General features: G+C 39.3%; 1 protein-coding gene across 1 annotated transcript in view; it reads left to right on the top strand.

Annotated features, from left to right (window-relative positions):
• The window catches only part of TRIP11 (thyroid hormone receptor interactor 11), a 31,403-nt gene extending 28,714 nt beyond the window's left edge, over positions 1 to 2,689 (top strand). Inside the window, exon 20 of the mRNA XM_027739970.2 lies at positions 492 to 2,689. Within this exon, the coding sequence (XP_027595771.1) occupies positions 492 to 700 (209 nt within the window). The 3' untranslated portion in view covers positions 701 to 2,689. The remainder of the gene's footprint in view (positions 1 to 491) is intronic.
• Positions 2,690 to 12,407: the final 9,718 nt, after the last annotated feature.

Genomic DNA, 12,407 nt, shown 5'->3' with positions numbered 1-12,407 from the left:
TAAGCTGTGCCAGTGCACCATGTGGTGGGAAACCTACCTGTGCACTGTATTGTAGTGCATATGCAGGGGCCCTGTGCCTTTACATAGTGCTGGAGCCAGTGTGACAGATACTTCGTGTCTGACATTGCGTGTGAGAAATGAACTGCAAAGGGTGTTCATGTTGCCTGTCAGAGATATGTAGTTTTGTTTTTTTTCTGGGTAGCCTGAGCTGTTTTGGAATTTCAGTGGTGGACTCAGCAGTGCTGGGTTAACAGCTGGACTTGATCTTAAGGGTCTTGTCCAACCTAAACAATTCTATGGTTCTATGAGAGAAGACAGGGAGATTAAAAGTCTTTGAGAGTGTCTACAGTCCACAGCCAGGAGATTTTCAAGGACTGTCAAGTGATAGACAGTTTTAGAACTTTCTGTGAACAAATGCTGTAAAGTTGGGTGGATTCTAACAAAGCACTTTCATTGTTAGTTTAGGTTTTTTGTTGTTTTTTACATTCCAGATTCTGCAGTCTCGGCAGTGGGCAGAAGACCAGATGCAAATCCATTTTTAGCACCTCGATCTGCAGCCGTACCTCTCATAACACCAGCTAGTAGTTCTGGACATCTGCTTATGAAACCTATTTCTGATGCATTGCCTACTTTTACACCACTGCCAGTGTCCCCTGATGCCAGTGCTGGTGCTGTATTAAAGGACCTTCTAAAACAATAGATGATCTTGTATCAGTATGATGATAGTAGCACTTTAAGGAAAACGAGAACACTATGCTGTATATAATTTATCACAATGAGGCCTTCTGTAAAAAGTCATGTACTTGATTGCAATTGTACCTTGCTTTTCTTTTAATTGCAAATTTGTCAGTGCTTGGAAATTGTAATGGTGGTATGAATAACTGCCTTCTGTTTAGTAGGCATTCATTTTGGGCACGGGTTAAATATTTAACTGAGAAAAATCTCTCTTGTTGCTACATTGTCACAAGAGAGAAGGATTTTTAAACCTTTGTTGTATCGAGTTGTTTCAGTTATGCATAGACAGCATTAACCCTTTGCTGTTGAGATCTGTTTTACCATTGAAACAATCCGCCATTGGCAGTGGGCGTTCAAGAACCAGAATTGAAAACAAAAAAATGTGTAAAACACCTCCTCCAGCAAAAATTGCTCTGAGGTGCTCAATTAATGACACAAACTTCAAAGAATAAGATGGTGAGCATGTGGGGGTTGATCACTGAGCAGCTGCAGTCTTCCCACACGTGATTTATGGTATTTACTTAATGTACATTAGGACACGTATCTCTTATTTACAGGTCTGATGGCATTTGGGGGCAATTCGAGGCACATCAGCGTCTTTGCACAATGATTTGATATATCCCCCCAGACTAATAGCTGTTTTCAGCAGTCAAACCCATCAGCACCAAGGAGTTAACTGGAAGTGAGGGCTTCATGAGATACGCATGCGATGAGGAGTGGGTGATTTAGCAAAAGATGGTTCCCATATATAAAGTCACTGTACTCCAATGGTCCAAAGTGTATATATGAGAGACTTTTTATGTCACAAGACTTTGTAGATCCCAGTATAGGCTTAAAGCTTGAACACATGTATAGAATTAAAAGGGAAGAAGATGCTTGCTTATCTCAAATGTGTAAATAGGTCTTTGTAAGACCAAGGCCAAAGGCAATTATTCTGTAAATTTTGCTGTGATAACTTGTACACTTTGTTTGGTAGGTGAAGAGTGAAGTTACATACTAACAGAGAAAAGTCACCTTCCTAGTGAATCTGAGATAAAACATCTTCAGTTTAAAATGTGTAATTTCTAAATCTTTTATATGCCATTCCTTGTTAGTCAGTGTTAAGATAACCATTGTGGAAGTTCTATATTAGAACTGTCAACCTTCTTCATTTTCATTAAGATCTTGGGTTAAATTGTTGTAAAAGTTATATTTAAATAAAACTAATTACTGAAAGTTGTACAGAATCAATAAAATGCAAGAAATCTTTGGATTTATTTATATAGAGGTCAAATAGTGAATTCCTTTTGTTGCCTTGAAACCTAGCAAAGTTTTTTTTAATTATTGTATTTAAGAGCTGTTTGAGTCCTTTTCTCTGGTAGAGTAATGTTTCATGGAAGACTTATGCAGATTTTTAAGTGGATTGACCATATTGGATTTTGATTTTTAAATTTTTTACTCCATTATGGACAGTTTGGCAGTTTGATTTCCAAAAGGGTAGCAGCCACACATTTACCAAAGTAAATTCTGCATTATGTAATAAATGTAATGAGAATCTAAAATTACCTCGACTGAGAGCATTTCAATTGGGTACTTGAAATGTGCATCTTCATTTGAACTGGGCTGGCTTAGGTACCTTTTTTCCTGTAGCAATTTTAAAAGTGAAATCAGATGGCTTCTGTGCAATCTCTCTTGTTCTTGTAGTCATGTCTGTTTAATAATATATAGCTGCTTCACAATAAAATTGCCTTTTGGTGAGCCAAAGCAGAAGGAAATGTTTAGTTTTTAAAAATTATGTGACTTACATGTTATAAATTAGAAGTGGAGTCATGCTACTCACTATTCTCTGAATATACTATCTAAGCAGTTCTTTTTTTGCTCAATTTTTTTTCTTTTCACTGCAGAGAGCCTAATGTGTACACATTTCTCTTTCAGGAAGCTTTATAAATGCCAATAAAGAAAAAAAACATAGTAATACCATTTGTTTCTGCATGCTGTAAATCCCTTCCATTTATACAATAAGCTGTGAGTTTGGAGAGGGAAATCTAATGCCAAGCAAAGTACAGAAGAACTTCAGAATTCCTCATAAGCTTCTTCAGGGAGAAGAAAATCCTCTACAGGAGATACACAAGAGGCTTCAGTCCTTAAGTCCTAGGAGGTGAGGTTTGTTGAACTGTGGAGGAAATCCCCAGGGCTTAGAGGTTTCTGTTCTAAGGCTTATTCTGCAGTTACATTGGTGGAGTTTGTTGCTTTGTAGAAATCAGCTGGGCTCTGTGTTCTAGGCAGTACTTCTTTCTTAGAATGTTTCACAGACCATTATAAACCTTCAAACTTTGTTTTTATTGAAAGATTAGTGGATATATTTTTTCCTCTAATTTTTCTTTTGTGCTTACTTTGTGCTTGATAACTGTTCCGTATATATTTGCTTTCCCGGTTTCCCGCATGTACATATGTGACTCATATAGTCTGTCCTGTTAATTGTGTGGGCCTTTCACATAGCAGCACAAGGAAAACGTTATCTGGAATTTATGAGAAAGGTGCAGTAATTGAAGATTTTTGTTGTTCTCTTTCCTGTTGCTTTTGCAAGGGGAAAAAAAGTGTCTGGTCCTCCTAGTTTTGGTCTAACAAGCTGTCAGTTATCTTTAGTGGTAAGATAACAGAATTCTAGTGCAGGGATTCATTTTGCAAACTTTATATAAGGGAGGAAAATGAGGGTTAGGATTTTCTGTTCTTCTCTTTAGACTTCCTTATTTTTTGCTGTTCTTTGCTTATCCTGCATTCTGTGCAAAGAGAAGGAAGTAACTGGTTGGTCTAATTGTTACTGTAGAAGAATGCACAGTGTGTGGTTTGGGGGTTTATGGTTTTTTATTTTGTTTTTAATTAAACTGTGCTGCATTAAACGAGTTAGTCACAGTGATATAATGTGATACATTATAGTGACCAGTGGACAAATAACACTTTTTTACCTAATGTCACTCTCCAGCCTGCATTTTATTATTGTTTCTTATTTTTATTCTTGACCCATTTTCCATAAATAGTTAATAGTAAGGCAGGTGACTTGGACTATGCATAGGAGTGACTGATGGCTAAGTGGAAGAGACAGAATGGAAGATACTTGCCTTGTAAGTATTTCACAGTATCACATATGTCATGAAAGCTTTTCAGTTAATTAATATCTTCTTACTTATGGTTTTGATGGTTTTATTGCCACATTATCATATGAAAGTTCAAGAATAATTTTCTCAACTCAAAACACAAGGCTGCACTGCAGCTGCAGCTTCAAAAATAGAAGCTGTGGCTTGAACTTATCCTTATCAAAGATCATGGAGAAAGAATCCTTCACATCCTTGCAGTTTGATTTCTACTGGGAGACACAAGTTGGCCATTTTCTGAAGTGACTGACAGACTTTGGATCATACTGCACAGAGATAGTCTTCCTCAAGCCATCAATCTGCTATCAAATTAGAACTATGAACATCTTGCCATTAGAATTATGTAGAAATGAGGGTATTAATGTCTCTTTTTTTTTTCCTATGATCCTAAAACTGTACAATCTTGGATTGTGGTTCTAATGCCCAGGCAGCTGGAATATATCCAGGAAGGAAGCTTATGTGTACACGGAAGTCCTCAGTCTTCTGTGTTCAGCTTCTAGTTCAGTGTATTTTCATGGACTCAGAATGGTTTAAGTTGGAAGAGACCTTAAAGATCATCTTGTTCCAACGCCCCTGCCATGGGCAGGGAAACCTACAAGACCAGGGTGCTCAAAGTCCTATCCAATGCAGCCTTGAATACTTCCAGGGATGGGGCAGCCCCAGCTTCTCTGGGCAGTCTGTTCCAATGTCTCACTACCCTCACAGTCAAGAATTTCTTTCTAATATCTAACCTAACCCTACCCTGTTTTAGTTTAGAGCCATTACCCCTTGTCCTATCACTGTGACATGCAGTTTTGCTTTGGCAAGACCCAGCTGATCTTGGGGCTTACAGTCTCTGCTCTGAAGGAACATATGTGGAATATATTCCCAAATTGTCTTGGGTGTTTTTGTGGTTCATTGGCAAGTACATGCAGAGTCAGTGAACACAGAGGAATTGACATGTTTCACTAAGACATGAAAACGACTCAAACTGTCAAGTGGGACAGCACACAAGAGTGAAACCCGGCTATAATGTTCATACAGGGCATGTATTTGAGTAGATCAATCACGTGTGTATTTTAGAGACTGTATGGTTATTGTGTAAGTTAAACTTCAACCTAATCTGCTGAAATAGAGAGATGGTGCTCACTTCCTGCAAGTGAGGGAGAAGATGAAATGTATTTGCCAGCATTCACACTCCTTTACTGAACTCTAACTAAAACGTGCATCTGACAGCAGAAAATCTGAAGGGTTTTTTGTCCCCAAAAAAAGGATGTTCTTTGCCACCAAGTCTAGAAAATGTCTTTCTAAATATACTTTGCCATTTGTGAGAATCCTGACAAAATAAAAAATTCCTAAAATTATTTAGTGTGTGCAAAGTCAGGATTGTCTTCCTATAACAGCAGTAATAAAAGTAAATAAATAAAATACTGTGTGTCTTGCATCAAAAGCTCCTCACCTTTGCTTTTGTCAGTACATTTGCCCCTGCTGAAGTGCGTGAGACAGGCTGTGGTCTTCTGCTTATCCCCAGAGAAATACATCTACATACTCAATATTTACTTTTTAACAGCCCTGACTATGCCTCAGGCTCTGAGAAGACCATTCTTGTTACTGAGGAGGCAGTGCTGCAGTTTAGTCTTGGTGCTTCATATGGCTGCTGATATTGTCAGCAGCAGAGAGTTTCACATGTGTACCAGGTGGGAATTGTATTAAAGAATGACTGAAAGAAATTGCATGCAGTGTTTGACAGGGAACGCACCAGAAAACATATTTCACAATAGCTCAATTTCAAGTTTTTAATACTTGAAATTAACCATTTGTTTTAATGAGGGAACCATTTAAAAATAACAATCTGTGGGAAAAGTGGAAAAATATATGAGTTATGGTGAACTATATTAGAGGTTTTTGGCAATGACTGACAGAATTCAGAAGCCCTGTCACATGTGGCATTGCAGCTGACAGATCAATGGTATCAAGGAAACAAACTACTTATACCTATTTTTTGTGTTTGTTAACAAAGTGAGTGAGTCTGACCAACAGCCTAGAATGCTGTTCTGTCTCCCTTAGTGTAGAGGAAGCCACACTTCTCAGAGAGTTGCCTGGATACTGTTCAAATACCAGCTGGTATCATGAAGGTAAAGGTAATCCTGGCAGTACTGTGTGGTTAACCTAAGGTTTTCATTTTCAACATTAGATGCTGCCTGCATTGCCCCCCAGTGAATTTCCAGGTGGTCATGCAAGGTGGATTGAACTGCAACATGACCAGGTTACAGATTTGAGGCATCTAGGAACTATTAATTTCATATACTTTATGGAATAGTAACTAGTACCCAGCACTGTAGTACAGTTACTTAATATCTAATGTTTGTTGATGGAATGGTCCAAGGGATTAGAAAAAGGAAGCATGGAACACACTCCAAGTGGTGCATATTTTGTCCTGTGGCAGCTTTCTATGAAGGCTGCTCTATCAGGCAGGCAAAGTCAGATAGTTGATTTTGAGATAGTAAAAGCAGACCAGTGGTAGCTCCTGACTCCCTACAATGGGAAATGCTGTTAAACACAACCCTCTGAGAACAGAAAGTGAAGAGTTATAATTCTTCAAATCCAAATTGTTGTAAATGAGGGAGCAGGGAACTAAGGACATGCTAAGTTTTAAAAAATTTGACCTTTAGCGGCTGCCTAGAGAGTCAGAAGCCCATTTTAACTTCATCAGAGGCAGCTGGATTTATAGAACTACATAAAGGTACCCTGATTTACACAACTTATATACCTTGAATCCATGAGGTTCCTAAACATTAAGTGTAGTGTTATCAGTAAAAATATATTTAACCTAAGCAACAAAGTGCCAACTGGATGTAAATAGAACAATAGTAAGAGGTAGTAGCAATTTTGAGCAAATCAGAGGAGTTGGATAAGAATTAGCTCCTAAGTGGGAGCATGTATAATGCAAACGTTATTTCGCAGAGTCAATTAGGTTGGAAAAGACCTCTGAGATCATCAAGTCCAACTTGACCATGGCACTAAGTGCCACATCCAGTCATTTCTTGAACAGCTCCAGGGATAGTGACTCTACCACCTCCCTGGGCAGTCCATTCCAATGTTTAACAACCCGTTATGTGAAGAAATTCCTCCTGATGTCCAACGTAAACCTCCTCTGGCACAGACTGAGGCCATTTCCTGTTGTCCTGTTCCTAGTTGCCTGGGAGAAGAGGCCAACACCCACTTGCCTACAACCTCCTTTCAGGCAGTTGTAGAGAGTGATGAGGTCACTTTCTCAGAATAAGTAAAGACCATGAGAGTGATCCCAAACAGTGTTGGGTGCAGGTGTCCAGGAAACTGCGGAGGAAGGGAAAAAAGGGATTCAGATTTCAGCTTGTCATGGAGGAAGCCAACCACGTGAAATGTTGGTTGCACAATTAATCTCTATCTTAAAGTGTTTTCCCATCTCCTGCAGCAGTTTTCTCTATTGCTATAAAGTATTAAAATACTTGAGCAATGCTTTTGTTTGTAGTAAAAGGGTGTTTTCAGAATTACAAGCAAATCACCAAGTTGATTTCTGGTTCATCTATAGGTTTTGGTTTACAGGCTGTGCCATGGCTCCAACACTAAACTGTAGCAGGAGGAAAAATATAGTAAAGAAAGTGGCTTGAATGGCAGACTGGAGCACTGAAAAATAGTCATCAAAACTGAAACTTTTTCTGGAAGTAGAATTGGAAAATATTTAGACTGCACATTGCTCTGTGCTCAAGTAGTGGGTGCCAATAAAAATGAAGGCAAACAGAAGACTGCCTTATTTTTGACAATAGGAGCAGGAACAGATGTGTTTAACAGTTTTCAGCTAACTTAGAGGAGGCTTATTATGAAACTACAAAAATTTGAGGAGTACGGGATTCTAAAGAAAATGAATGAGTCATAACTAGGCTTGCCAGATCTGTCTGGACCCAAATGCAGACTGAATAGCACATTGTCTGCGGAGTGCTCAGGAGGAAGGACCTGCGGAGTGCCACTGCAGGCAAAGGTCTTGCAGGTGGTACCTCTGTCCCTCCTGGACTCTGGACAGAACAGTGACTGTGGTGTGCTTCCCAGAACCTGCCAAGTAGGCAGGGCTGGGGATTCAGTGAGCCTGCTGCGTTCTGGATGTGATGGTACTGGTACTTTAATAGTCAGATGCTTTGCAGGCAACCTGACGTCTGCACTGCCCTGGCCAAATGTGACTAGGCAGTCTAGTTCGTGAAAGAAAAGATTTTCATTTGAAACTAAAATGGAATAGGGAAACATCAGAAATCATTGCAATTGATCAAAACCGGAAGGGCCAACCCTCCAGTTGTGGAGCTATGAAGGAAACTGGTGAGAGGCCAAACTGAGACATAATTGAGCCTGTGACTCACAGGAAGAAGGTTACATACTCTATCTCAGTGACGCGGTCTTTGTGCTTAGCACCAAGTCCCCCGGTTACCCAGGGTACTGATGCATCTGTCTGCTGCCAAAAATGGAGTGCAGAGGAGAGGCAATGGGCTTAACACTGAGAAAAAAAGGAGTTTGACTTACCTTCTTGGGTAATTCCTTCTTTCTTTCCCCCTCCTTAGTCTTCTAAAGGTATCTCAGCAGAACTAATGGTTCCCTCCATGTTCCAGTGCGAAGACCCCTTGGAGTCTCAGCCACACCTAACTCAGCTTCAGTGCCCATTCCATGGTCCCTTTCTGGGGTTACCAAGGGTGGCTACAAAGGCTGTAGCTGAAATTATAAACTTAGAAAGAAATGGCAACTATTGTACACAAGTTCCCAAGTTTTGCTGAAAAAAATCGTGTTTGCTATTTACATGTGCCAGTTAGGAGTTGGCTGGGGCCACTTTCAGTTGCATGGAGTGCGTAAATGTAAAACTAAATCTGTGTACCATGAAGCAGAGCTAGTTTTCTGAGATACGTAGTTCTTAAGGATAGTCTCATAGAAAATCTATGCCTAAAAGATCAACACTAAGTCTCCTGTGCAGGGCTACTGATTTCCTAATATATTGGATTTAGCATTCTGTATTTTATTAACCATTATATGGAAGACTATAAAATACAGTACTGTATTTGGTACCTTCTGTTCTTCTAGCACTGAGGCAATTTTGCGAGATATTGCACTTCAGATAAATAATTCAGCTGTTACATACTGTCATATTTAATTCAGTTAACAACAATTTCTAAATGTCAAGTGAGTTCTGACAAATTGTTATTCTTCGTTTTCTTGATTTATTCTACAGCCTCTCCTACTGGCACTTCAATTTAGACATCTCCTCCCAAGTAGGGTTTTTTGTTGGTTTTTTTCTTCATTCTTTTTCTTTTTTTTATTCCACTATGAAAATCTCTTGAAGTTTCTCTAGCAAATGCAGATAAAGAACAATCACTTAACCTTCTACAGTGATTTTATCTTTTTTAAGCACTATTTTTATACCTTGTTCATCTGTTGACTTTGCAGACTGCTTGGCAGTTTTCCTGCTCTTGGTGTGTCTGAAAAATAATTTATTATTAGCTTTTATGCTTCTTATGATTTGTTTCTCAAACTTTCTTGGCCTGAATTTCTGTTTTTCACATTTAACCTGTCAGAGTTTTTGTTCCGTTCTGTTTTCTTTATCTGGCACAACTTCAGCTTCTTGAATTTTGCTCTGAAACAGTGGGCAAAGTGGGGACTGATTGATTTATCAGGCTCTGGCTTTGGGCTCTGTTAACAGTACAAGTGCCTCTGTTGGAAGAAGGGTTCAGTTCCACTGACTTTTCACATGGCTGCTTCAGGTTCTGGTACCCCATGGCAGCCGAACAGAGGGAGCCCTGGGAACAGCCAGGCTCTACAGGGGGAACTCCTGGTACTCCTGCTGTGGCAACCAGTGCAACTCAGAGCACAGGCCAGCAGATTTAAAGAAAAAAAAAAAAAGAAACACTCTGTGTTGTAAACTGCATCCTTTTGCAAGACTTTGTAAGCGCTGCAGCGCGCACACAGCAGAACCAGCAAACAGGAGTACATCCCTCTCGTTGGAATTGCTACCTTTAGCGCTCTAAATCACTGCCTTACAGCAGCCCTTGTTGCTGCAGAGTGAATAATGAGTCTGAAAACAGACTGCATATGTCATGTTTACCACCCAGTTAGCCAATAATAAATAAATAGCCAATTTATTTCCAAACAACATGGTTAGCTTACAAAAGTAAACAGGTAGTTTGTGAACTGGTGTAACACCTGCTGTGGGAATAAGTAAATTAAGTGTAGTAGTCTTTAAATTGAAGAAAAGTTTATAAATGTCTCCTGGAGTTAGGAAAGCAGTTAAGTAAGTACAAAACAGTCAGAATTATTCCTTTCCTCATAGGGAAACTTTTTGATACTCCTATATTTGTCTAACATATAACCCTGGAAATCTTAAGATAAGGAAGAGACTAAAAAATGCGAACATCTTCGCCAAGTGTCTTACTGGAAAAAGAGACCACAAGTCTTTGCTTACGTGTGCACTATAGGAGTGAAACATGTTTAGATAGGGAATGGTTTCCACCACTTGAAAGGAGAGAAGCTCTGGAAGAGAGGGCTGATGTCAAATTTTTTCTACTCTGGATTCATCAGCAGGGTTCTGGCAGATGCCCTTACAAAAATAGTACACATACTTGTGAACATTCAGACATCCCTGTTGAGAGATGGCATTTACACAGCTTGTTTGGGTTTGTTCAGAACCTGAAGTGTTTTAATGAAAAACACAGAATATGCTTGATGCTACAGAGGGTGATGTTTTGCTCTGGATAAAAACAGAGTGAATGGCCAAAGGAGACTAAAATGGAGAAAGGAAGCTCAACTGAATCTGGAAAAAAAACCCAGACAAACAACCAAACCAAAACTAACCCAAATACAAAAACTATCCAAAATATAAATTCTGTGTGATGGAATTAAAGTAGCTGAGAGATGCAGGAGCATAGGTGAAGCTGGTGTTTTACTGGCATTCATGCCCCAGCAGACAGGGTACACTGCCAGCTTAACCAGGAAAGGTGAACCACTGTCTCCAGGCAACTGCTCCAAGGTACCGCCTGATGCTGCTGTGCCAGATGTACCCAGTGTGCAAAGTGGTGTACTTGGGTTGGTAAAGGCCTTGGGAAACTGCAAAAGACACGGAAGTCTCAAGGCATTTAAGCATAAAATAAATCAGTCCTGAATATTCCTAAGGGAGGTTTTAGTACATACTTCGAACTGTCTGGTCATAATTGGAGACCAGTGGTTTATGTATCCCCAGCACTCGCAAAGACTAAATGTTGGCTTGCTCCAACAGTGAAACAGACTTCAGTCTTGGTCCAGGAGTACTAGGAGTTTTAGGTCTTTATTTATGGAAGGTCATTATTAGCTGAAACTGGCCATAAGGAATTTATGCTTGCTATTAAAAGGGGCTGGTAAACATTTTGTCACAAGATTAAAGATCATTGTTTTCAACCACATTGTCTAGACCATTTGACAAAAATGCGGAGGAGAAAAGGCCACAGCCCTGTTTACGTACATGTCAATCTTGTAAAACAAACAAAACCAAACTAAAATATCTGTCTAGTTTCAGGCAAAATGTGAACTGCAATAATCAGAGTTATGCTCAAGGATGAGATTTGACAGTAAAGCGAGTAAAAGTATGAACAGTGGCCAGGACACTATGTTCTCAGACAGAGGAACCAAGGGGAAGATATAAGTTCTCAAGTATGTTTTTTGTCTTTAGGTAGAGGATGATGTTCCATATACTCTTTACAGGAAAGTAGTTTTAAAAGCATAAATATTGGTCATTTAAGGATTGAAAGCTCAATAAGAACGTTACAGGCTGTTGCAAATTACTAATAATAGGAAGGGACCTGCTGAAAGTTGTCGCGTGCACCAAAAATGCTGAGAAAGACTCTGTATTTTTCCTGAGAAAGTTATAAAAAGCTTTTAGTTTACTTGCTTATCTTACTTTTATTGGGTTAAAAAAACACTAGACAATACTAAAGCATTCTTTCAAGTATATTGCTCTTTTTTTTTTTGCCTCAAGCATCTTCCTAGACTGTCCTAGAAAGCACTACAGCTAAACCAGTGATCACGAACATCAAACCTGATCTCACTAAAGGTAGTATACCTGAAATAGTTTTGTCCTACAGCAGATGCAGTTCAGTGGGCATAGTTTTAACTGTTTGGGTTTTGGTATGCACCTGCTAGATCCTACTATTCCTCATCTAATGAAACAATTAATATGTTTTCAAATCAATAAAATCAGATCCTAGTCCTAGCATTGTTACATTTCATAATGGATCCAGTGGTGCCTGGATTTTACACTGATAACTTTTATCCTAGAGGAAATTGTGCTGTTAACCATTATTATAGTGACCACAGACCTGTAAAGAGAGCAACAGGTGTAAGATTGTTGGGGTTTAACACCAACTGAAATCAGGACAAAGATGTAGAGTTAGATAAAGTAGAACAAAGACTTAAAGTGTTGTAGTTGGGCACTATGTGATTCCATCTGCTACAACATTGCAATGATGCTCAGCTCGCTGCTCTTTGGGAGCAGTGCTATCAGTGGTATCATCATCCCAAAGG

Source organism: Pipra filicauda, unplaced genomic scaffold, assembly GCF_003945595.2.
Source record: "Pipra filicauda isolate LSUMZ 115617 unplaced genomic scaffold, ASM394559v2 scaffold27_size4233163_pilon, whole genome shotgun sequence".
Classification (NCBI taxonomy): domain Eukaryota; kingdom Metazoa; phylum Chordata; class Aves; order Passeriformes; family Pipridae; genus Pipra; species Pipra filicauda.
The sequence above is the reverse complement of the archived record's forward strand: the minus strand, read 5'-3'. Positions and strand labels throughout refer to the sequence as shown.